Source organism: Chiroxiphia lanceolata, chromosome 16, assembly GCF_009829145.1.
Source record: "Chiroxiphia lanceolata isolate bChiLan1 chromosome 16, bChiLan1.pri, whole genome shotgun sequence".
NCBI classification, from domain to species: domain Eukaryota; kingdom Metazoa; phylum Chordata; class Aves; order Passeriformes; family Pipridae; genus Chiroxiphia; species Chiroxiphia lanceolata.
Genome location: NC_045652.1, coordinates 4,042,648 through 4,069,684, shown reverse-complemented (window position 1 = coordinate 4,069,684; position 27,037 = coordinate 4,042,648). Strand labels below are relative to the sequence as shown.

The window sequence follows — 27,037 nt, the reverse complement described above, 5'->3', positions numbered from 1 at the left end:
GTAAAGCAAGGAAGGTGTTTAAAGAAGCCAAGGCAGCTCAAAGATCCAGCTCTTAGGCCCAGCTGCAGCTCCTCTGTTTTAACTCAGAACTCCAGGTGCAAGGAGTGTTCTGTGCACTCCTGGGCTGCAATGCAATCCTTTCACAGCAGCTTTTCAGGAATTCAGGTGCTGAGCTGGACCAAAACTTTGGCAAAAGCACACAACACCCGAATACTCCAAAGGACTGATGTCTGACCAAGTCACACCCTTGGATGCCCTGTGACAAAAGCCAACCTCTCTGACTTTCAGGTTACTAATCCAAAGCATATGAAACAAGAGGATTTCTTAAAATGACCGTGGCAAATTTTAACAGAAAAAAAAATAGTAATTTCTCCTATACTCATTTTTTCCTGCGTTTCAGTTTTCGTAGTTGCAATTTTCAACTGAAAAAAACAGATCTAAGGCAGATGTCCAACATGTAAAATTTCAAGGTGAACAGTTAACAACAGACAGTGTTTAAAGCCAAGAAATCTGGCTGATAGTGTCACAGAGCTGCTCTCAGTGTCACCTAAAATAATGACATCAGTTCCAGTAATTAGCAGGTGCTATCAGTGTCACCTCAAAGAATGGGATGGCACCAACACAGGACTAGACTCCTAAAGTCTTACTATCTCTAATGAGAATAAATGAGAGTGGCAGCACTTGAATTAATTGGCTGAAAGTTCTTTAGGAAATGTAACAGACAGTGGTGCTCTGCAAAACCACTTATCAACTGAGACTCCTCATGAGTGTTACACCCACCAAAAATGGACTTCAGTCACATGAACTATTTCACCTGCTGTCAATTGAGGCACCTCCTCTAAGCTGTTCCCCATGCACAAATGTTTTACTTTCACCCCTTCTTGCCAAAATATATCACATTAAACACTTTTTCTGCTGGACCAGAAAAGTGGAAATTCACCTGCTGCTCTCACAAAAGAAACAATAAAATTCTTTGCTAGTCAGAACTATTAAAAAACCCCCACAAAACTATGTGCAATCTTAAAAATGTTCATAAACACAATATATGCTGAAGTTATTTTTACTAAGAGAGAAGCTAAAGACCCACTTTCTGGCTGTTGACACAGCTAAGGGACAGATAACTGAGAGAAAATCAATCCTCATCACATGACAAAAGAGAGGTACCACAAAACATTGCCATATTCACAAATTACCTCTGAAATGCACTCAATAAAAATGTTGGTTCTTTCATAGCTGGTTAATCAGCCCTTGCCCAAACTGCATTAGAGAGATAAAATTCTGTGGTTTTCTTCAGCTGAGCAGCAACAGAAAGCATTCCTGTAATGCCTCTGTGCCTGCCAAACACTGAGATAGCTGAGGTTTTATTTCTTCTTTTTTTAAGAACTTTGAATTCCTATGCCTATGTGTACTAACCAAAAGAAAAACTAACATGGATCATTGGATGTAAATAGTAAAAAAAGCATCCTTATTCAACACACAGATAATGAATATCCAGCCTAGGTAATGTGTGTCTCAAGAAATAATTTAAACACTTCTATTAAGCTATGTAATTCATTAATACCGATGTTTAAGTTCATTTAATTGTTGTATAAGTAAAAAGGAACAGTTATTTCACTGCTGACAAACAGCAGCTGACATTTGGTAAAGATTTCACAATCTTGAGGTGTTGATATAAAACATGAGACACTGTTACATCACTTTAGAGAGTGAAAGAAAGGTGCTCTCCCCTACTTATATTCCATGTAAGCTTTGAAAATGAAAATAAAAATAATAAAAAAAGTGAATGGTGTTGGCTTGAATAACGGGGTAGAAAAAGGTCTAAGCTTAAGTGGGAATATGGCATATTAGGTTTAAATGCTACAGAATTTCCCTTAAAACATGGATTAAATTTAATCTCTTCCAGTGGTGTTTCACTAAGACAAGAGTTGAGGCAACTTCTACATTCTGCCTTTCAGAAAACATAAATGCCAGTGTTAAAATGTAAGTGTTAAAAGAACAAAAAAAGTACTTAGAAAGGTTTAACACAGTACATGGTAAAGGTAAGTATGGATTCAACCCCACAATTGTTCTTCCAACTAGAAAGATGGTTTTAAAGATACACATCCTTGATGGAAAAACACACAGAGTCAATTTTGTTCTCACTTTAGATCAGGTGCACGACATTAATGGTAAGATGTAGAATTCTTTGGATCCAGCTCCCCTCAGTCTGGCACAGGTGCTGCAGGTCCCTGCAATTTGGGTTCATTCACATTCAGCACAATTTTACCATCCTGAACAAAAATGATTTTATCAGCCCTAACAAAAATTCCATGTACAAGTATTCTGAAAGAAAATACTGCCTTGCAGTTGGCATAAAATTCCTTTTGATTCCATAGCAACACCATATTATAACAATATTGTGCACGGGATACTGCCTTCTATTTACCCTAAATGCATTTCCAAATTGAAATGCTATCTTGTCCTACACATGCTTCCAGTGATAGAGTTTGTCCTATGAATGTATTTAATAACTAAGCACATGGTCCAGCTCCCCATTTCCAGAGCCCAGTCCTCTTCAGAGCTGTCACATTGTACATATGCATGAGGAAAAGCTTTTCAACGTGCAAGGCTGCTGCTGAAAAGATGATCAGATGAGTTTCCTTCCATTAACCTCCACTGATGAGAATAATGCTGCCCGTGTCATCTCACTTATATACTCTTAATGACACCCAAGCCTCTGAATATTTAGTCTCTAATCAATTATAATAACACTGAATGCAAGGTTTGAATTTCTCTGTATTTAGGAGAGTGTTGCAGGCAGGTATAAACAAGCTGTATCATTGCATGACCTAATGCATACATAGTTTGCCAGAATAATATGCTCTGCAGTTCTAGCATAAACACAGTTTGCATTTTTGAACTATGAACTAAATGACAATACACAGAGATTTCTCTGCTGTCTCTAAAAGGTCAAGACATTTTGACTTTGAACAAGAGATACTTGTAGGATAAAAGATGTTAATATGCATTTTATTTTGGGAGATTAGTGGCTTTCACCCGAATGCTATCGGGTTGTTTCTCTTCTTGTACAGCCTTGAACTAGAGATTGCATTCAGTATTTGAGAAATCACTCTGAAACTGTGACTCCACATACATTTATAAATGTATATTGCCTAGTATATATGCATATTTTGGTGTACATGTTTTTCTTGTGAAACATAACTGCTTGCTGTTCAAATTATATAAAAGTGGAAATTCAATAGTAGCATTGAAATACAATAGCAGTATTGAAATACAATAGCAGTATTGTGGAAGATATTTATTAGTACTCACCAGCACAGCTGGAATAAATACAAAATGTATTTCAGAACCACGAACCCCATTCTTGAATCTGTTTTCCATTTATCACTAGTGGGTCAGGTATTGTGGTATGTTTTAAAATGAACTTTTTTGATGTAAAAGCTGTGCATATCAGCAATGCAAGATTTGATTCCTTTATCTTTATACCTTATCTCTTTTTTTTTTCTTTTTGCAGTGCTGTTCTCCATGGTTTCATTGGTGTTTGGGGAAATCACCAGCAGATACTGCCAAGACAGGATCTGTAAGATTATGGGAGATGAAGCAGCATTGCTCACCATAAGAAGCTCAGTGACTCAGTGTTCAAGGTTAATGACTCCTGTTTTGTGACCAAATCAGATTTTCTCCCTCTTTGCCCTTAAGATTCTGGAAGGCAGATTGTTTCAAACAGATTAAGTGGGTTGATATGGCAGGATGTGGCATCTGTTTATGTTTGATGGCTTGTATTTCTAATGTTAAGCATATAGCTGCACCACTACTTTCCATAAATCTTTCCAGACCAACATCAGAGCATTATGATGTTCTTTAGTAATTTTGAAGATAATGTCATTTTTGCTGGTAAGCATTGATGTGCTTAGAATAAGTGAGGTGGTATAGCTCTATAATGCAGTTGACTGGCTAGAAACTCATCCTTAATTTTAGGCTGATTACCTTGATGTTAAAAACACATGGCAATAGAGGTTTAATAATGAAATCCAAAAGATAGTGCAGTGTTTCTTTTTTTGAACACTCTCTTTAAAGCAAGCTCAGAGTACCAGAAATAGAGAACATTTCCCTGAGCTCCTGAAGTTGCTTCATCTGATCTGTCTGCAAGTAAAAACTGGTAAACAGCACCCTTCAGACATGCAGTGCCAAACATAGGGACATAAACATATAAACAGCTGTACTACATGCTAGCAAATAAATGTCTGTCTCAAGGTTCTGTCTCCAGATTTTGACAAAAGGTTGGAAAGTACAGAGAAGAAGAAATAAGGCAACAATATAATGGTACTTCCCTGCTATGCTTTTACTTCCACTGAACTGTGTCAATCATTTCTGCTTACATAATCCATTAGGAACTTATTTTCCGTGTTTATCAAATTGATTTTGAACTATGCAAGCTTTTGACATCCACATTATTCTATGGCAGAGAATAAAACAGTTAAAATATGCAGTGCACCCTTTTTAAATGGTGTGAACTTACTTACTGTAAGTTACAAACCTCGTCCCTACCTCCCAAAAGGAAACCTATGGGCTGTTCTGCATGACCTGTTAAAGAGGAGACATCTAAAAACAACAGTGCAAGCCAGAAGGAGAGGTGTCTAGATTACTGTCTTGGAATCCAGTAGCTATTCCTTGTAAAGAACAAGCACTGCTTTTAATTCTAAAAGACTGCATAAAGGCTTCTTTCCTCAGGAACAGACTTTTAGCTCTGAATTTACTAAGGACATCAAATGCTCCTAATTCCCCTTTAAGGGATAGGGGTAGAACCTGAGATACACTTTATGTATACTGTAGAAGTCTGTCTGCACAGAGGAAATCAGAGTCACTGCACACTTAAAATTTAATTGTAATTTAAGTTAATTTATTTGTAATATAAGTTAATTGTAATCGAGTGTAGTAAGTATGGGTGTCAGTACTAACCTGGAGAACATTTATACTCCAAAGCAAGACTATTGTACTGATAATTAAATAAGACAATAAACAAGCACAGGGAAAAAAAAACAATGAAAGACTCTGATAAATTCTCTGCAATTATCTGGAATTAACTGTTCATGTATCCCCTGTCCTGTGGGTAGATCCCAACATAAGTTTCATAAGAAGTCTTCCCCATCCAGATCCAACATGAATTTGAGCCAAACACAGCTCCCTTTTTTGAGTATATTCTAAACTTTTGCAATAAGTTGTATTAATATCAAAACTTATCATAGAAATACACTGCATTCATCCTGGACTCCCTTTATGAATAGCACTGCAGGTGATGGAGTGGGCAAGATTTACATCTGGAGGGTGTCAGTGCTAAGGAAATACTCACCCAGTGCCCCCTGTTCCATGGTCACATGGATGTTCCCTACACAGTGCAGCTGGGGGGGGCAGTGGCCAAGGAAACCCAGAATTGTTAAAGGTGTGACAACCTCTCATTCAACTGAATATTACAGTCTTATGCTTATTTCTACCCCACAAGAGAACTGTTACCACAGATAAGCTCATCAAAGTCAAGGAGCCTAAATATGATTCTGTGGTGCTGCAGAAATTGTTTCATCACAAACAAAGTGACAAAATCTGAGGATGTTTGCTCAGAAAAGTACAGAACAAGATCAGAGACTTCTATAAAGGAATTACAGATTCAATTGTCTACCTTGTTTTCTCTTTCCTCCTCTTTTTAAAAGTAGCCAAGCAGTTCAGCAGTACAGGTTTTTCCACTCTTTTCCCCCAGCACACAGTACATTACAGAGCATACAATAACTGCTTTTCTTTTTTCACTAACTAGTAGATTTCTCTGTAGAGTTCCTCTGAATAAATTAAACCAAATCTCAGAGGTTGCTTCTGTGATGAAAATTTTCCCAAGTCCTCCCAGAGCAAGGCAGTTGCCTTCTTGTATTAGAGTAATACAGTATTACAGCAAACAGGAGAGATTAGGTCCTACTGTAAAAGGCAAAATAAAGTGTAAAATATCCAAGAATGCTATGGAGCTTGTGCTGTAGGTCTTGGTGGGAGCTGCAGGTCAGTAACAACCCTCTGAGATGCTTCCCCTCAGCTGTCCTGCTAATGAGTATCCTCAGCATTACTCACACCACAGAGCAGCTGGCTCCCCAAAAGCTGACAAAGGCAGAAACTGCAATTAAGTCTGTGATTTAGTGGTCTAACTATGGCTTTTCATTGATAAATCTGAAAGTATATCCACCTATGGAACAAACAAGCAAAATAAAACTAAAAAAAAAAATAAATCAGAAGTTATTTTCCTTGGAAGGGTTTCTCCCTGTGCACATCATCAGTGTTCCTGTGCTTTCTGTTGCAGAACAATGATGGAAGTTCCTTATTCATCTCTCCTCATGCCAACTAATTTATTTTAAAGAAAGGTATCCCTCTCAACCTAGTTACCTATGTAATATTGGCTAATTTTTAATCACACCCTTGCCTTGGCTAGGGTCACATACAAGTGTACCACAGCTGTCAAAATGAGTGAAATATTTCTGTTTGCCATTCTTTGTAGAAACAGGAGAATTGGTTTAGATTTCGTTTCCAAAAAAAATCCTTTGCCAATTCCAAAAGCAGATTTAGTTAAACTGAAGGGATGCTGAAAAGGAGTAAAGATTCTGAAAAACGTTTTGAAACATCCCAAAGAGCTTCAGTGGCACATCTCCAGTGAGCATATGAAGAAGTTGTGCTCATCAGTGCTTCTAAGAAAGGGGATGAGCCCCAAAATAGCGACTAATGCAGAAAGTAGGTGAAAGAAATGGGAAAAAAAAAACTTGGTTTCTTGTATTTTAAAGAAAATGGAGAAGGAAACGGGAGGAGGTGATTGCTGTGCAGGTGTTAATTGCCACCCTGACTGAAGGATCTCCTGGAATACCAGCAGTGCCCAGGCTGTGCTCCTCAGCCAACACCAGTGAACTGCCCTCAGAAAGCACAACTGCATGGCTGGGAGCACGAACCACAGTGTCTGAGGCATTCCTTATATTTAACATTAATGTTATAAGACTCCTGCCTGCCTGCTGGGAGGATGGACCCGGGGCAGGAATTCACAGAGACAGGCAGTGCCTGGGGTTGAAATCATTTCACTTGCTGATTATTCCACTGGTAGCATTTTTCCTCTTGAGCAAAATTTCAAACAATTCAGCCCTGACACATTTTTAAAAATGTAACAATGGAGAGAACCACTGCTGTCTGTGGGCATCCTTCCCTTGCCTGCCTGTCATGATCAGCCAGTGAACACGGACTTCCAGAAATAACACAAGTAATAAGTATGGTTAATTGTTGTGAAGCAATTTTTCTGACCCGTGAAAAGACACCACATTTCTGTTCCCTATTAGTATCAGTCTCCCTTTTACCAGCATAGAGAGGCTGATTTTTTGTTTGTTTCCAAAAGACAAAAACCTGGATGTCTTTTAAATGTGTAGGTATATATATTTTATATATGTACATGTAAACAGACAGGTATGTGGGCACATACAAAATCATCTCCTTGATCATATATATAAAAAACAATCATACTTGATTGTATTTTCTACAAAGTAAGATTTCTCCTGCTTTTTTGGCCTTGTATATCATAGCTGATTTAAGTAGTTTTCTATAAACTCCTGTAACTTTACAACATGAAAGAGGGCCCTGATTAATCTCCTCCCTAATGCAGTTCTGTTTGATGTGTAATAGGATAACTTGTCCCTTTAGGTTGGTACTTGGGGCTGTAGTGACAACTGGAGATGTCCAGTCTTACAGAGCACTCATTATGGAGGGATGTGAAACATCCCAGATTTTCATGAGACAGAACCCTGCCAAATACATCAGGGATATTCATGGTTATCATGAACCTGCTGGATAAAAATTCAAATGGAAAATAATTTATATTTAAAGGTTCACTGGTCTAAAAGATTAAGAAATATGGAATGTTTTCAATTCTATACATGAAAGCATACATAGTATTTCCCTTTTAAAACTTTTTAAAGGAAAACAGTAATGCTTCCATATCTACAAATCTAGTACTATAACTCTACAAATCAATACACTTCAGTTACCTCCTAGGCTTCGGAAGGAAAGCAGATTTACTTTCTTCCTATCCAGTTATTTTGTTTTGTTTTCTCTCATTTTACCATAAATTAATGATGGTTTCCCACCAACAGCTATTTGATTATCCATGAGACACAAGGCAACTGTGTACTAGTTGCCCAGAAAGATATCAGAAAGCACTTCAGAAAATACCAGGATACATAAAGGTGCTGCATTTTTTGAGTGTAGCTCTAAACCGAAGTCTTATAAATGTAAATAATTTCATTATCTTTTATTGAAAAAAAATGAAACAATACATTATGCATTAATATTTAGATGAACAGCTCTGCATTCTAGGGCTCAATGAAATTACTAGCTCTGTAAATCAGTGTTCTGCCACAAATAATTGAGAAAATTTATCCAGATTGGCAAAGACTGGAAAATAAATACTTGGCTATCCTTAAAGAGGGGCTGAAGAAAATGTTTAGCCAATCAGAACCGATTTTCAGGGCATGAACATAGAGATTAATAGGAACAGAAAGGAGTAAAAGAGTTAAAAATCTCAGTTCTTGTAATTTGGATGAACCTAAGTGACCGATTATACAGAAGAAAAATATAGCCTGCCTTTTATTCAGTTTTAAAATACCTGCAAAGGGCAACCTGAAACTGAAAAATGGAATAAGTGCAATGAGGCCTTTAGAATAATTATGTGTTGTTAATTGAAGAATGTTAATCATGTCATATTAGGAGGGAGAGAGGGTTAAATTGGTAAAATTTCAATTCACTTAGGCCTTATCTCTTGTTGGAATGAACCAGATGATTAATCCTTAATATTCTTCAGGGATACAGAGAACATCAGCAATTAAATTAACAACTACAAAGTTTATGCTCAGAGATTCAAAAATGAAAGACAGAAACACTTTAATTTTTCACAAGTTGTTACCTTAATTATCTTCTTATTGCTTCTGTCTCTTCTCCCTCATTACAAAAACACACCCCTCAGTATTCATGGATCCCTTTAATTTGCTGTAGCTCGGCAACTATGTGAGGAATGTCATCTGAGCTGCAAAAGTCATAAATCTTACTTTGTGCATGCTCATTGAAAATAAATCGTTCTGCTGTACCTACTCCCTGTATTCCAACTGCAAGTGCTGACAAATTTTTGTTTCCTTACAAACAGCAGTGTCCATCAAATGCTGCTGGCAGAAAAGGAAGGCTTGCTTGGCACATCAAGTGAAGTTTCTTTTATGAAAATATAAAAGAAGTACAGATATCTTAAGTCAAGCTAATAGTTATTATGCAAAGTGCTTCTGGCAATAGGAAGATAAAGGGATAAGTTTCTTATGAAACCTTCTAATTCTGCAGTCGTGAAAATAAGAGTGTAGCTCCAGATCATTCAGGAAAATTATAACCCAGCAAGAAATTACAGAGTGACGTTTAAACGTCCCTCGCTTAGAGAGGAAAACAACAGAGAAAATGGAGGAAGATAAGAACGTGTTTGGGATTCTTTGCCTTAGAACTGTTACAGAACATGTGGAATCTCGTTATCAAAACTGGGCTGCATCATATATTGAATGATTCCAAATGTAATTGCTGTGAAAGCAAATGCTCCCCCGAGCCGAATGCAAAAATCCATGCTGGCGAAAACGCGGGGACTTGACACTGTTATCACTGGGCCTGCTTTGAAAATTACCAAAGTTTTAAAGTAAAATGTCACATCCCTGAAGGGTGCCCTTACAACAAATTATTACTGAAGCTCTATTGATCTTCACCCAAACAGCAAAATCTCAATAAATCTCATCTGGACCTTTGCTGAAGCTGGAAAATGCATTACACCCCCCTACTGACCACAATTTTTATTATCGCTATTGTGTTTGCAGGGCAGTCAATTTTATACAGCATTACAAACTGCCAAGTGCTAAAGTGATTTCCTCTATTACTGAGGTCCATGTATTAAATTTAGTGAGGCACAATATCAAGCTTCAAATATTGCAGGGTTTAGAATTGAATGCAGCTGAGCCTAATGTCATCAACCTGACAAAATACACTGACATATTAAGTAGCAAATCATTTATTCATATTTGGGACTGGTTTTGTTTTTCTGTTCAGCTGTATAGTTTTAGATTAGCCACAGTATTTCAAAATGTGACTATTGCTGTGAAGTCCAAAGACTGTGGAATATATATTTCATATTCTTATTATGCACTGTAGATCAGAGAAATATGCCTCAAAAGCCTGTTATCACATATAAATACATGTAAATTAATAAATTACTTTCCATTATGCAGGCTTAGACTGCAAATACTTTAACCCTTTAGAATGATCAGTGATAAACATTTCGGATACTTTGTATTATAGACAAATACAAAGCTTAAATTCTCAGATAAAGTTTGATTTTGTGCTTCTTTTTCGCCCTGATCATTCGTTTCTCTCCAGTCTAAATATTCAAAACTCGTGGATTTCTGAGCTTGTAGATATTACTTGAGTTCTAGTTCTTGCTGAAATATGTCTGTTGTAATGTACAGCATGTCCACCTGGAAGAATTGATGCATCCTGAATAATCCAATCAACAATTTAATATACTTGTCACTAATACTTAATGATTGCTTACATCAATGCAAATAAAGCTTGCTATTTTTTTTTTTCAACGGATAACAAATATTTCCATAACCAACTGGGAAGAAATATCCAATATTTTGCTTACTTGAAATAACCCAAGTGATACTCTGTGGTAAAAGCTGAGGCTACAAGGCTTTGAGTAAAGACAAAGTCTGCATTTGTACCTGTTATTTTACAGGCAACTGAATGGCAATTTCCTACCTTTTGGAAGTGGAACATGAGACCTTTGACAAATGACTTTACATCCCAACAGTTCTGTGGTTTTTTACTTCTGTGGTCTAATTGTGCAATTAAAACTGCCATTAAAAACTGCTCCCAGTGGATCTCTGGACAGAACTATCTATCCACGTGCAAGAACTCTAGGGAAGTTTCTCTCTGAAAAATCTTCATCTTTAATGTGCAGTACACCCCTGGTTGAGAAGACAGAAAGAAAATGCCATTGATAGATTTGTGTAACACTCCAAATGTCAGAGAAAAATCTCCAAATGAAAGGACAGGACTCTCCTCCCTTTTAAACCTTTCCAAGCCTAAATCACACATCTCAGTTCTCCAGGAAGGGCCAGACAGCCTGCTGTCTTTTACTTTGGCTATTTCATTGACATATATAATTTTGCCCTAACAACCATGTTGGATATTATACTGTCCAAATAAATCATCGAACGGTTTAGCCAGGTGCTTTATATTGTCAAAAGGCTTGTACAGCTGTCTCACAGGAGGCAGCAGGTCAAAAATATTGCTACCTTGAACGTTGTTTTGGAGGTAGAAAGCCAATTTTCGACTGAAAAGCCAAATTCAAGCCCTGAATTTCTGTGTCTGCTTTTCCTCCCACGTATTCTCCCCTCAATCCTTCATAGAAAATTATTGCAACACTAGTTGACTGCAAGCAAACAAACAAGCAAAGAGAGTGAACACTGAAAAACAAGCACTGAAGATCTAAACTTGGAAGCATTACCCTTTTGGAGTTAGAGCCCTGGTGCTTTAGTTGCAAACCCTTTTCTTTAAAAGATAAAGCATTTAACATAAGCTGACACTCAAACCTCTCGGTCTCATACACTGCCACAGTCCTTCCCCATCACTGAGAAAAGATCTGATATCATTTTGCTAATTGAACTGAAAAATGCTCTTGGCATTCAGAGACTCTCCACACACACACCACTGAGGACTTGGACCACGTGGGGCCCTGAACTGACTTTATGGAAGTTTCTTTGTGTTCTGTAATCTCACCATAAATTGGACTCCTCTCATTCAGCACCAACATTTAACTGTTAATAAGTCTGTCTGTCCAGTTCCACTGTGGAAATTCCACATGAATAGTGAGGAACAACACTTTAGAGTTCTATGGGTAGAGCTAATGGCACTGCTCCTTTCATTCCTGAAATGTTAATTAGCTCGTAAGTCTGACACTTGGTAATGAAATATTTATTTTCATGGAGTACTACATGTAATTTAAGAATTACAAGTGAATTTAGATGTATTACTGAATATAAAAATCATTATTCTAAACCATGTTGTAATCTACAAGGGAGAAACACAATCCATTATTACAAAGAATTCCCTTATTCACTTGGCTGAGTACTCTCCATTTTAAGCACTTTGCATTTGGAATTTTGGGAGAGCAATCTCTATTGCTTGCAAGAGCTCTTTGAAACACAAAACACTCCACAAACTTTACATGCTCTAATTCCAACCTTCAATTACATTACATTTCATTTAGATTCATCAAGGATAGAACCAATTTGAAAATATTTTTCCCCCTCTGTGACCTGAGCTTCTCAGAAAGTACTTTGGCATCCTGACAAAGAAACTGGATATGAATACCAAAATAACAGAATCATCGTGTTGAACTCGAAACACTGGGGATACCCCTGAGAAACTGAAAAGGATGGGAACAATCACCCAGCAGGATCTCAGATTCTGAGAAGAAGGGTGGAAGAATTGATTTGGGGGCTAATGAGCAGGGAAAGTCCAGAAAGGATCAGGTTAGAGAATGCTTAAGCTGGCTGGGCACAGATAAGTCCCTGGGCCCTGATGGGATGCACTTCCACGTGCTGAGGGAGACAACTGATGCTATTGCAAGGCCATTGTCCACCACCCATGAAAAATCCTGGCAAGTGGAAGAGGTGCCTGAAGACTGGAGCAAAGCAAATGTGAGTCCTGTCTTCAAAAAGGGCAAGAAAGAGGACCCAGGGGACTACAGGCTCGCCAGCCCCACCTCAGTCCTGGGAATGTGGTGGAGACACTAACCCTGGGAACAATTTCCAGGCACACAAAGGACAGGAGGTGAGCAGGAATAGTCAGCAAGGATTCACCAAGGGGATTTTCAGTTGTGCTTAACCAACCTGATGACTTTCTATAAAGAAAGGACTAGCCTGTTAGATGAGGAGGAGACAAAGTGCAGTAAATATTGCCTAACTTGACTTCAGGAAGGTTTTCAACACTGTCTCCCATGAGATCCTCACAGGGAAACTAGCACAATGTGAGGAGGGTGAGCAGGCAGCCAAGTAGAGTGAAAAAAAACTGGCTGAAGGCCTGGCCCCAGAGGGTGGTGAACAGTGGTGTGATGTCTAGTTGGAAGCCAGTAACTTGCAGAGTGTCCCAGCAGTGGTGTGAAGGTAATCACTCACCACCTCTCAAAAACAGACCAGCCAGTCTCAAGCAACACCTACTTACCTAAAAAACCACTCCCCCTTCACTTTTATTGCTGAGCATAAATATACCTCTGATCAGTTCAGGTTGGCTGTGTCCAGGTCGTGCCCCAGCCTCTTGCCCTCCCCAGCCTACTCACTGTCAGAGTGGGAAAAAGGGAAAGCCCTGATGCTGTGCCTGCACTGTTCAGCAGCAGTCAAAATACAGCTGTGTTATCCACACTGTTCCAGCCTCAACCCTAAAACACAGCACCACGTGGCTTCTGGGCAGACAATAAACTCCATCACAGCCAGACCCAGTACAGGGATTTAAGACTTTTAGCTGAAATGCTTCCTGAACAAGCATGAGGGAGATTTAAAGAAATCAGTGATAAACTTCTCCAGTGTGATTCCAAACGGGGTATCCAAGAATCAGTTCCTATGTCATGAAAGTATCCTTTGCCCAGAGCATTCTGCTCCTTTAGGGCAGCCAAATGTTTGGTTTCAAAAATCAGCAATTCACAGTAAATGATCGGGGGTGGAAACAAAACAAAAAGTGATACTGTGCTGTGACCATGTGACTCTAAACTATTCTTCTCAGGCTTATACTACCAACTCCTTGGCTATTCATATCATCCAGTACATTTTCTAATACACAATCATAATTCAGTGATAAACTGCTGAGCAAAATAGATCTAATTCCTATAGTTGCCCCAATCAAATTCCAATAAATTTTACAGTTTTAGAGATTATTCTGTTGAAGAGGAGCTCATCTGACAAGTAATAGAATGATGGTGTTTACCTGAAATAGTGCCAAAGTAACTGAGCTATTAACATGTATAAAATCTATATGATAGCAAGATTCCCATACAGCAAATCATATAAAAGACAACTAATCCCATGAATATCAGGACTGAACCATATTATCTCTCACAGAATCACTCATTAACTCTCTCTTCTCACTACTACTTTAGATGATGTGTTTTCAGACGCCATTCAAGCCACTCAATGACTAGCAAGAGTCAAAATAATCATTCTACAGACATGACTTGATGTAGGAAATGATGGTTTTGAACTGAACTAAGTCAGAATAACGTGATTGAAAGGACTGGTTAAAATATACACAAGCATATGTGAATCTGTGTATTGCTGACTTTTCTCCAGGGGAACCTGAACTAAAATATTTAGCCAGTTAAATAATGTGCATCTTAGAAAAAGAAACAAGATTGCTTATTTGTGTATTTAGCTTATTTGACTGTGACAACATTAATAAATTTGTTCCCTAGTAAGACTTACCTCTAATATAAATTGGAGTCACTTCACTCAAAAGATGTAGTGTCATGGAGGAAAAAAAAATCTTCACTGTGTCTTACACAGCTCCAAAACATGAGTAAATATTCATTTCTCCATGTCCAACAGAATTAGACATGAACAGGCTTGCTTTTCAGCAGGAAAGATTCCAATTGGACATGTGGCTCACTTGTGTGTGTTTTTTTATAGCTAAGAGATAAATTTGACTTGTCTGTTTATAATTGCTTTTTATAAACCAGTTTAAATTAAGAATTTGTTCACAGGCTGTGAACATCCATATATTAACTTAAAACAGGATTGTTATCTTTGGTTGCACTGTGTAGTTTTGCACCAGTAGCATATGATAACCTTCTAAAATAAGAGAATAACGTTTAAAACACACATTAACAGTGAATAGTAAGTAACAGAAGTGCATGCAGGACTTTTATCAGTGCCCATCACACCACAGAATTCTTTATGTGTGTGTGAGTGGTGGAATGAGATGGTTTATGCTACCCCAGCTAGGTCTGTATGTGTTATTAAATTACCTGCCTACTCTTTACAGGTCTTAATTCCACATTCCTCATTTGTCTCCAGCATATTTTTCCTATAGCATCTATAATTTAGTCTTCATGTTAAATCAGATTTCTTCTCTTGCTTGAGAGTAACCTCTTCTACTTGTTCTAGCTTTCACAAGGAATCATCCAATAAACAGATCAAAAATTGCATTATTATTATTATTATTATCAGCATTACCAAGGTACTCTAGATAGAAACAAATGCTCAAAGATCTCAAGTTTCCCATTGTTGCATGCCTCATGTTGCTCTCAGGTGCTGTGTCAGTAAATAGGGTTTGAAATACAGGAAGACAAAAAGTAAGTTCACCCTGTGGGTTGCCTTAGAAGTAGAACCTTAGTGATGTCAAGAGGACACGGTTTCTTCACATTGAACTGAAAGGGACAGTGACTGTTCTGATCTTAAATATACTCCTTTCATCTCTGCCCCTTGACCTCTCTCTTCTTCGTTTTCCTTCCCTCTCAGTGACACATCTTGTTTTGTCCCTCTGCACTGTCCCTGTTGCTGCTGGGCTGTTGGATTTCCCAGACGTCACGGCCGGAGCGTGCGGGGACAGCTGGACCAACCACCACGGCCCTCGGGACGCTCCTTCACAAGAGAAAGGCACCTCAGTCCTCTCAACACTTCCACTGGACAAAGAACACGAGAGGCATGTAAAAAAATTACAGCTGGGCTCGGCAGTGAAAATTAGGAGTTTGTCACGGCTGTGTAGGCTGACATCAGCATGGAGTACCTGATTTCAGAAGAGTTTGATATATTGTGTTTCCATGTGGTAAAATTCATCTTGAATTCTTCTAGAACTTAACACCTTTGATTTGAGATGTTTTCTGAAAACTTGTAAGCCAAAGCAGTACATCTGCTGAAAATAGTAAAGCACAACCAGTAAGTCTTTTTTTTTTTTTTTTCAGGTTAGGTGTTCCAGTTCTCTTCACAGAATTTCACAGAATATTCTGAGTTGCAAGGGACCCACAAGGATCACGAAGTCCAACACTTCAGTGAATGGCCCACACAGGGATTGAACCACAACCTTGGCTTTATTAGCACCATGCTTTAGCCAACTCAGCTAATCTCATGGTTATTTCTTACATGTGTGCTGCATGAAAAAACTCCTGCTTTTAAAAAATTTGGACTTTTTTTTGCTTATGTCACAGCTTTAAAGCAGTTTTGTAAGCTTTATTTGGTATTCATGCTGTGGTAAAGACTACATAGGGTTGCTAATTTTTAAATCAACAGTACAATTAACTTTGCCACTTGAATAACTGCAGTTACTCTTCAAATTGATTGTGTGAGAACCAATATATTAAACATATCCGTATTCCAATGTATACACTCACCTATGCTTACCCTTGGAGGGAGAAGCTAACCTACATATTTCATCCTAAACAATGTTCACAATTTGGTTTTTGAATAAAAGAAACACACATATGTTTTCAAATTCCTGATTAAAGCAAACACAAGCTCAAATAAAGTAGGCCTCTGAATAAAAGTAATAATAAGTATTTGGTCTGTTGTAATATAAATCCAGCTTTCAGCTGTGAAAAATTCACTTTTTAATCAAAAAACATAGTTCTGGCCTTCACTTCCTATTTCGAGGCAACGGATGCTCTCCAAAAGCTGGAAGTGAAATACCTACAAGTGTGACATTTCTCTTGGCTGGTGCTTTTCTGTCAGTTTGGAAAGCAGAGATACACTTCAAGTGCAGCCACTAACTGGCTGTGCCACTGCAATTTCTATAGAAACACAGTTCTCAAAGCCCAAAGGACAGTGTTTCATTCATTACTACAAACATTCCTAATAAAAGGAAGATTAAATTGTCGTGATGATTACACCACTCAAAACATGAAACGTACAGTATTTAACTCAAAGAAAATGACTAAAGTCAAAGCATTTTTTACTGATTTTCCAATTAACTAATACTGCCATGAATCAAAGTCTCAGTGAGGAAGGCAGACAGGCTTTCCAAAGAATACACACCAGTTCTAAACCAGAGATCTCAGCTTTATCAAGTGTGTTCATTGCCTCGTATCTCAGACACAGACCTCTTGAATAACTCATGTTTGTAACACACACACAATCAACTCAAATGCACACATTCTAATTTGAAGAATCTTTTTGAAATTAGCCCGTGTTTTCTAATCTCACAACATTGCTGGTTGGGCAATTTTCATTTCTGTAAAATGACAAGTGGAACTTCATTTTGGGTAAAGGTTAATGTTAAGTTCTCAGCTTTATAAAACTGCATTCCTGTATAGAACAAACTATTGCATGCTGGTGCCTCACATTGGAGACAAATGTTCAGAGAGTCGAAAATAAATGGTTTTTGTATTTCAAGGTGACAAGTACAATGTCAGCCACAATCAATCGATCACTGCATAATTATTATTGCAAATGATCCATATCCATGCTGCAAACCTTAAGGGGAATTTAATGAAGCAGTAAGCACATCAATAATAAGATCTACTTGGGTCTCTGTTAAATCTCGTGATTCAGAAACACATTGTCACGTTTTATTCTTCCTTGGATTCCTGTAATTATATTTGAGGAGAAGGTAACTGAAAAGGAAAATTCAAGCATATAGCAGCTTTTTTCTCTCTAGAAGGAACACCTCACTGTATTAGATATACACCACAAAAAATTAAATAGACAAAACTCTACAAAACACAGAACAATCTCTGAAGAAAACTTGAAATGTCAATAATCAGACTTAGTCTAACATTTTTAGCTGACTTAAATCTGTACTGGCTGTAGGGAGCAAGGTTTTGGGAATTAGGGAACTGCCGGGGTGGCCTCTGAGGGAGGACAGGGGCTGCCCCATCCCAGACAGAGAGGATTCCAGAGGGCTTGGCAATGGATTCACCACAGGCCACAGCCAAGTTTGGAGATGCAGCTGCAAAAACACTGTAAAGACAGGGTAGAAATGCTGAAAGGAGAGAGGAGCATGAAACAAAAAGAGAAATAGTGGAGGAAATGCTGAGATCTGAGAAGGAGGAGGTGTTCCATGGCAAGGAACACTCCCAAAGGGGACTGCAGCCCATGAGGGACACATGGAGTCCAGGAAGAGTGAAAAGGAAGGAGCTACAGGGAGAAACTACTATGTCCTGACTGCAATCCTTCCATGCCACTCATTGCCTCACTGAAGAAAGTGAGTTTACCTCGTGGTGATAACAAGAACAGCTCTTGGTTTTGTTTCCCACTACCTGAATCAGAAATGAAAGTGCCAAATTTAATCGGCAGAAATTATAACTGGTAATAAATAATTTCATTTCTTCCAAGGCAAGTCTGTTTTGTCTGTGACAGTGGCCAATAAGTGATCTCTCTGTCTTTCTGCTGACCCAGGAGCTTTCTCAGTCCTGCTCTTCCTGTGTTCTCCTCCCTCCCTGTCCCACTGAGGTGGACAGGGAGCAGGAATTTGGCTGCCAGGTGGGTCCAACCCAGGACACAATTGCCTTCCTGAAGTGGAAAGAATATGCAGCGTATATAAGCAGTGATTTTTGCAGATATGTTGGACTCCACTTTTCTGGTTGCAGTAAGACCAGGTGTATTTCCATACCAGGCTGTTACAAGGATCTAAACACAGATTCATCTGTTTGGCAAGGAAGGAATATCAACCCAGGAGCAGAAGGGAAAAAAGAAGCCAATATGGAAAGACATCAAAAGAAGATGTGAACAGATACCTAGACTTTGATGACTAAACATCTCCTTTTGTTGATTAAACTGTGAGACAATCAAACTAGTTATAAAAGCCAAATCAAGCCTAATGACATTTGCAAATATAACTGAGAAACAAGAAAAGCAAAGTCCTGGCTTGGGGACTATGACAGCTTCTCAGACAGGCACACTTCACTGGAATAAATATCCAAAAGCAACCTATAAAGAAATTAATCTCAAGACACGAATAACGTTTTTCCATCGCCCAGAAAATCCTCCAGGACTTTCTCATTCTTCTGACTCACCAACTAAGACCATTCAAACAGTAGCTGTGTAGCAGCACATGAACTCACCAGATTGACACAGGAAAGGTATTTAGGAAGGATTTCCACTAAGACATAATAATAGTGGGACAATAGGGGAACTCTAACCTGCTCACCCAGCCACATTTCATGCAGTCTTTGTTCAATTCTTCCCTCACATAAACATCCCTGTGCTGATAAAAAGACACCCACGCAGTTCATTCAAACCGTGATGGAAACCAAGGCTATTAAGAGGGACAAGAGGAAGATAAGGTTAATTGGACAAATGTAACTTCTTGCTGAAGTAAGGGGGAGAAATAGATTCGGTAATTAAAGTATACAGAGTATATAATGCAACTGCAGGGGAGAACAGAGCAAGTCTGCCTTACTGCTTTACACAAAATCCATGAATTCTGCTGGAAGAATTAATAATAATAAAATACATTCCTAATGTCCTGCTAAAACTCAATTTCATGAAACATCAGTACTTAGGTGTATATTTGTGTCTAAAGGGATGCATGTTGTTTTAAACAAACAAAACTGTCTTGCTTAAACCACCATTATGCAACTCTGGATATAATGGAGCATCATATGATTTATTTTCTTGTTCCCATTCCTACCCCATATAAATAATAGAATATTGTTTTACTAAATACTGTAGCAGGTCAAGAAAACCCTTGAAGTCTGAATGTACTGAATGACCAAATGTTACTGTCAAATATTCTAAATTGAAATCACCTTTCTCTTCTATTTCATTTTTCTTCACACTAAAAAAGGTGATTTTGCCAAATCTCTTTATGCTTTGCATACTGGTGTGATTTTTAGCTTGTCATCACAAAATGAATTATTATACATATGATTTTTGAGTCAACTTATTTTCCAACAGATATCCTGATGAGAACTGTCTCAAGGTTCTACCATAACTATTTGTAATCCTGTTTTCATTCAACATCTCTATCAGTCCTTTTATTTTAGCCATCAAGATTGCAGATTTAATACTTCATTATTCAGGTTTATTGAGCCAGATACCCTTGAAGGTCTTTAATATTCATCCCAGCATACTCCATTATTAAATCATTTTGTATTTTTCTGTGTTAATAATAAAAGGTACATATTTATTCAACATCAGCGGTCAGGCAGTCAGACAGAGAGGATGAAGCTACATGTTTTATTCAAGGTCTCAGTGGAAAGCAGCACAAGGATCATTTTGACTCTGAAGGTACCAGCAGCTTTTCAGCTAATACAGTTGATTTTTCTTAGCTAAAATGATCTAAATATCTTGATTACTCAATAGTTCTATGCAACAAAATCTATATTGCTGAAGTGTTCCACTGACAAAGTTTTCAACATACTCATGGGGTCTCTTTCAGCAGCTGCCTGTAGCTCTTCCAGCACTGTTAGAAGTGCACTTTGCCTTAGTCTGTGGCATCATTGGGAAGCCCTCATTTAAGACAGCAATACTTTGCTTAATGAACACAATGTCAGTGCTGCAAAACACATACTAAACTTACTCAAAAAAGGTGAGCATTGTATTCGCTCCTTATTCCTATTTTAAAAATCCTAAGACTTTGTTCCTTTAATTTATCATTTTAGTAATCTTCTCACCTGTTTAGGGTTCTCATTTCCCTTAGATGAAAAGCCTTCATAGACTTGTCCTGTAGCACTTAGTGCACGAGGAGCACCAGCCAGGTTTGGAATTCCACCCTTGCTGAACTCAGGAGAGAGAAAGGCCCCCTCTGCCCCTGCACACATTTGGCAGTGCATAAAACCATGAAGCCTTTGGTCAGCTGAATGAAACACCATCTGCTTCTGACCATGTGAACTGACACAGGCTCCTAAATGTGCATCAAGATGTCTTTAAAAGGAGAGGCTAACTCACAAAAGCACCAGAAATGCAACCGTAAAGAACTTTAATCTCCTAAATATCCAGATGAAGTTTCTGCTACTCCTCTTCCTCCAGCCTTCTCCCCAAACATTCATCTGAGGAACGTTTTGCTAATGCAGGCAAGTACAATTCTCTATATTTGACCCAAAAACTTTATTCTTTGGAGTTGTTAAAACAGTGCCCTATTGCCAGAAGAAATTATCTTGTTGCTATCACATACACATTTTTTCACTTTGTTTCTCTGTACCTGCCTACTCTAGTTTTGGGGAGGAAAAAAAACAAATTTCAGTTGCTGACATACTTTCTGCCTTATTTGATCAAGTATTGTTCTGCAGCTGCTACTGAAAATCTCTGCTAAATATATACAAAATTTCTGACAACTCATTCCCTATTATTAAAAAGAACAGCAGACTGACAGGAAGGAAGCACATCTCTGACTAACCAGACATTAATTAGATGTTTATAAAATTTATAAAATTGAATTATTGTATATTAAGGTATTTTTAGTTCAGCATTTTTATAGCATATAACAAAATATGGAAAACTAGTAATTTGTATTTTGAAAATGCATTCACTGATGTTATTGCTCCAGTTTTTCCTGACTGCACATGACTTTTTCAAGGCATGTAGCAACTTCAAGCTCTTGGTTTCTAGCTCAGAATATGGAAGTTGAACATGAGGTCTATGAGAACTCATAGTCCAATCTGAAGAACCAGAAGGAAAACAAACAACTGTTTGCTCAGGAAACAAAAAGTTGCTTGTGCTGTCAAGTAGACAATCTATGTTTGTTTTACAAAATATGAAAAGGAGCAGATTTGGAAGATTGTGGACTCAGTGGAAGATTCTGAGCAGTCCCAGCTTTCAACCATAGACTTTGATTTCACCCCCCCATAGTTACACTGCTCTGTCCAAGGCAGGCACAAGTCAGCAACTTGAGAGCTCTCTTAACTGAAAACAAAAAAAATATCACTCCTTACATTCTGAGAAAATCACAACCTCTCCTGGGAGGTGAGTTACACAACAAATGGGAATGCCAATCTGCAGTGATCAAGCACACTCTTGTGTTGGGGAGGAAGGTGTCACACTGCAGCAGGATCGGGGTCTGGACCCCTGAGAGAGATAAAGGTCCTTCTGACATCAGGATTTAACTGGAGTTCCCAAGTCAGCAATGCCTGAACGTCCTCAAAGTTTATTGGTCCCCTCTGAGAGTGCTGAGCTCTGGTTCCCACAGCACAGGTGTCTGTACACGGAGCACGAGACCAAAACCACTTCTGCTTTGGTTGTGGGAGGAGGAGACTTCAAACATCATCAGATTGCTTGGGCTGGCAACAAATATGGATTTCCCTTGACAGAGTTAACTTTTTGAAATCTTGAAATCCAACTAATCAAGACTGTTCCATTCAACAGACTGAATCACTGGCTGTACTCTGCATTCCTGCAGAATGTTTTGATTTTAGTGAGCTAAACGTGTTGTTTGCTTGCCATAAAAGGAAGCTGACATCACTGCCATCAGTGGAATTAAAAAAAAAAAAAAAGACATCAAACTGTTACAGGATACTACTCAGTAAGGCACTATAAAATGTGAAGAAACCACACTTTTCTTTGTAAATATTGCAAAAATATTTCTACGTTATACATGAAACGAAACAACAGGAGTCAATAGTATGAGAAAAATCTCAATCAATGTAATAAATTAATTTTGCTCCCTTTGTAAGGGGGAAGACTACATTTCCACACAACTTGGCTACTTTAAATTTTAATAATGTTGCCGAGGAGCTTTTTCTAATTATATAAAATATTGATGTGGTGCCAGGAGAAAGCATTTCAAGTGCTGCTGTGAGTTTATACATTGCACCCACATTTGTTAAAAGCCTCTTGTTTACATACTGAATCTTTTACATCTACATACACATACACGTGCACTTAATGTAGACAGAGTTTAGAAATCATACCATTGCAGAAAGAAATGTTCTATGCATACAGCTCATCTAGTTCCAGAAAAAAAAAATGAAAGTAATAATGTTCTGCTACAAGAAAAAGAAAAAGTTAATTCTCTGCTTCTTCCTCCTAACCTTGAGATTTTTCTACTATCAATTTAGATTAGGAAAGTTCAATTGTAAGTGGGAAGAATGCTTAGTACCTAAGTGTAGTAGTGCCAAAAGAGAGACAGGTTCTTGAAAGAATTCTCCTAATCAAAAACCCAAACCAAAACAGACATCATAAAATATAAGTAAAAGGACAAAATAAAAACTGAATAAATACACTTTTAAATATGAAATACTAATTACTGGATGCTTTGGAAGCTAGGAAGTGGTGCCATCAGAAACTGCTTATCACTGAGGGGTTTTTTTGCTTCAGGTACATGCATACATCTTTAAAAAGAATAACTAGAAAAGTTCATCAATAACAATTAAAAAAAAATACACTGAGGATAATAGAAATCTGCATAGTTACCTCCAAGAAAACGTATTTCATTCAATTTTCAAATTAACAAAGATTCCTGGGCTTGGAGAGGGGGGAAGAGCACTGGCTTTTAAACCTTTAGAGCTAGTGGCACAAAGAAACAGAGTAATACATGTCCTTTCACCTCAGAGTGGATATTAGAAAAAAGGGTTTATCCTCAAATATTTACTGTGTGTCTCTTTTGGACGATTTTAACTATAGCAGCACAATACAAACTGATCGAAAAACGGACTATTGCAATTAAGTGACCTGACTTTTAAATCTTAAAATAGAATTAAATTACTCCTTGCATTAACAACAACACAGCTTCAATTAAGAATCAGAGGAAGGGTTAAAAATAAGCAGCAGTCGGGGTTGCTGTTACAGGCATAGACAGTGGCTTGCGAAAATTAAAGTGACTTGTACTACAGAACACAGGAAAAAAAAAAAAGAAAAAGACAAAATCATCAGGCTCAGTGATTGGTGAGCTCCCCAGACGATAGCACAGGTCAAAGAACTGAAATAAGAAACTTAAAAGTCTGCATTCAGTGCCTTTTGCACAGACAACAAAAGTTACTACGATACATTAGAGGGTCTAGAGAAATTAGAAGGAGCCATAAAGGGAGATTTACAGCGTGAACTACGAGCGATTTAGAAAGAGAAGGAGCGATTACTGATAATATCTCCAAGACTTAAATGTTGCTCCCGTGCAGCCCGTTCTGCAGAGGTGGCCCAGATCAGCTGCACGCCTTTCCATTTTTACATACATTTAAATTAAATAAATAAATAGATTGTCAAATGAGATTAGTTTAAAATATTTTCCCAGAAGGTGTCCAGGCTTTGAAGAGGGAACACAGAAATGCTTTTAAGTACGTCTATTTGTTCACTGATTTCTTTGTGGGGTTGCTTGCTCAGAAAAAAAAAAAAACAAACGACGTTCTGTACCGACACCTGGATGAATTAACAGGTTAATAGCTTTACTAATTCACAGTATGCATGCCACAGTACAACATTATTTTTAAGGTGAGCACAGTTTGCTGCAAGGAATCAGAACAACACTGAATATAAGAATCACAGGAATAGGAACATTTTATCTATTTCTTTATCTGCGGTTGTCAATTGCCAGAAACTTCAAAAGCCAAGACAGACTGTGACAACTGCTATAAAAACAACCCGGTTAAGCAACACACATTAGAAGTTGTAATCATATTGAGATTGTCTCATTTCTTGCAAAGAAAGCAAATTCTGAACAGCCACAAGTGATGCAGCATTTGTTGTACGACTGAACCACACAGCGAATCTCACAGACACAACTGCAATATTTTCTGAGGCAATGAAAAGAAAGCAGTGCACTATGCCACATCCTGCAAATCCTGAAAATAAATTACAGCTTCAGGTTAACGAACCAGTTTGCTCAAACTCTCACTGGAAATGCAAGCACATGGACTGCACAGTGGCTACGCTGAGCTCTCCTGCAGCACACACACCTTTACACAGCAGCAAACATGCTGGGACTATAGGCTAAAATCTACAGTCCCAAAGTCAATTTATTAATAAAAGATTGACATGGAGAGAGACACTACCTACCCACAAATACATCATCATCTTGAAAGAAATCAAGGGCTCTGTCAGCAAACAGAAGTCTCCTTACTTCACCAAGTATGTCTGGAAGGAAAACTGAAAACAGTGGGTAGAAATCTTGCCTTTTTCTGTCAAGTCCTCACAGTTCTCTTCTTATACAAGGTATTTTTTTAAGTTTGTTTATGAGAATAGCATTCGTTCAGTGGTTCTTTCTGCTTGTGAAGTGACTTGCTTCAGGCTGTCTTTTTTCTTCCCTCTTTCTCCCTAACTCAGTCTGTCCTTTCTTTACTGTCAGGCTTGCTTAGGTAACAATTCTTGGTGTATCTATTTAATGAGCAGGTCCGTGCACTAAAGGCAGCCAACTACATCGGAGAGAGAGGATTAAAAAAAAAAAGAAAAAAAATAGTAATAATAAATAAATAAATGGGAATATACCACTTCCTGATTATTATTACGGGATCTACAGACGCCCCCTCCGTAGGAATTTATAGGAGGATTTCTAAGACGTCTTGAGGGGGGGGGGGAGGAAAAAATCCTCAGAGAATAGCAGGTGACTCCGGTGGCACTCAAGCCATTACCTCTCCTTGCTAAAGGACCCAGTTCACAAATCCTGCATTTGAGAAATTTTTAAACTCAAAGCAAAGCTCCTGCAGGAAAGAAAGGAACATGTACTGCACCCTGCTTCTCCTTTATCTCTTTAAATGTACTCCAGATAAAAGCCGCATCCAGTCAGGTCAAGGCCTTTCCCAATCTTATTACGCTGCACAGGAGCGTTCAACACACTTTTCTACAGCCATCTACTGACTCCACGGTGTTATTGCCGCTGCTGTTCCCGCTGCTGGGAGAGAGCTGCCAGGGTGAGGACCGGGGAAGGCGAGCAGCAAATCACTCCAGAAGGAAAGGTGTTTGCGCTAATTCCATTTATTTTTGGTAGGGTTGTTTTTTTTTTAACTTACCGTAACACGTGCTGTAAAACCAAAATCTGAATTTTGATTTGCGTATTTAATAAAAGTTAATAAAGAGAATTGGATCTTTTGGTCTTTGTTTGTGAAGTTGGAGGTGCTTTATGCAAATGAGTGAGCATGGAAGGGACTCAGATTTTTTTGACTGCAACTTATAGTTTTATCATTTGCTAAAAAAGGCTAAGAAATCATTTGCAAAGGCTGTGAAAGTACTTTTAACTCATTTAACTAAATACAATGTATTTAGTACATCGATCAACAGCATCCTCAGGTGAGAAACATTTTTACAACGTAAAGAAGACAAACCCTTGGTCACTTTTAAGGCTGCATTATTGGACTTGAAAATCACCCCTGACCTTGTGAACTGGCAGCACATCACACCATGACCATAATATGCTTCAGGTATTGATGGGGAAAGCTACACACACAGTCTGTCTGCTAAGTGCACCAACTACTAGAGTATATACATAACAATTATAAATCAATAATAAATAAAAAGAAGTATAACTAAAAAAACAGCCATGGGATTGAGATTAAACAGAAATTTTATCTTATTTTTATGTTTGATTACTTATTCATTATCTTTGGTCAGAGACTGAGCACTCCTTCAGACAAAAAATTGTTGTTCTTTTTAACTAGAGACTCCTGTCCATTTACATACTCAGTCTAACCATATAAGGTAAAATGCCACCTAAATAATTAAAATGCTTTAACTAAATAGCATAATCGTTCACTGCACCAGGGCAGGGGGCAAATGGAGAGGCACCTGCTGAAACAGCCTGCAACAAGGAGACATAATAGCAAAGCAGGACTGGGGGAGAGCAAACTAAAATCCATACTCCTAAACCAATGGAAAACTACCACCAGGGTGAAACCCAAATAAAAATAACTGCTCTAGCATTAACATTATTTAACAGAAGAGAGAAGTTTATATAGATAAAGAGATACATATAAACACACAGAGCTATTCATGTTTGACCTGCCAAATATTATGTCCAGGTAAAAGGTTGTTGCCTCTTTTATTGGAGGCAGAAGGGAAAGATTCAACATAGCAATTACTGAAGTGATAACTTTTACTGTAATGTA

At 38.0% G+C, this 27,037-nt stretch overlaps 1 protein-coding gene across 25 annotated transcripts in view; it reads right to left on the bottom strand.

The window, feature by feature from the left end:
* Positions 1-27,037, bottom strand: part of RBFOX1 (RNA binding fox-1 homolog 1) — a 1,157,213-nt gene that overhangs the window by 323,395 nt on the left and 806,781 nt on the right. Inside the window, exon 1 of one of the 25 annotated variants that reach the window (XM_032703705.1) lies at positions 24,996-25,270. The exons of 23 other annotated variants lie outside the window; for them this stretch is intronic. In XM_032703705.1, coding sequence (XP_032559596.1) covers positions 24,996-25,013 — 18 coding nt within the window. In that variant the 5' untranslated portion in view covers positions 25,014-25,270. Of the gene's footprint in view, positions 1-19,210; positions 19,250-24,995; positions 25,271-27,037 lie in introns of those variants that run through there. One more of the 25 variants, XM_032703706.1, reaches the window with a different exon arrangement.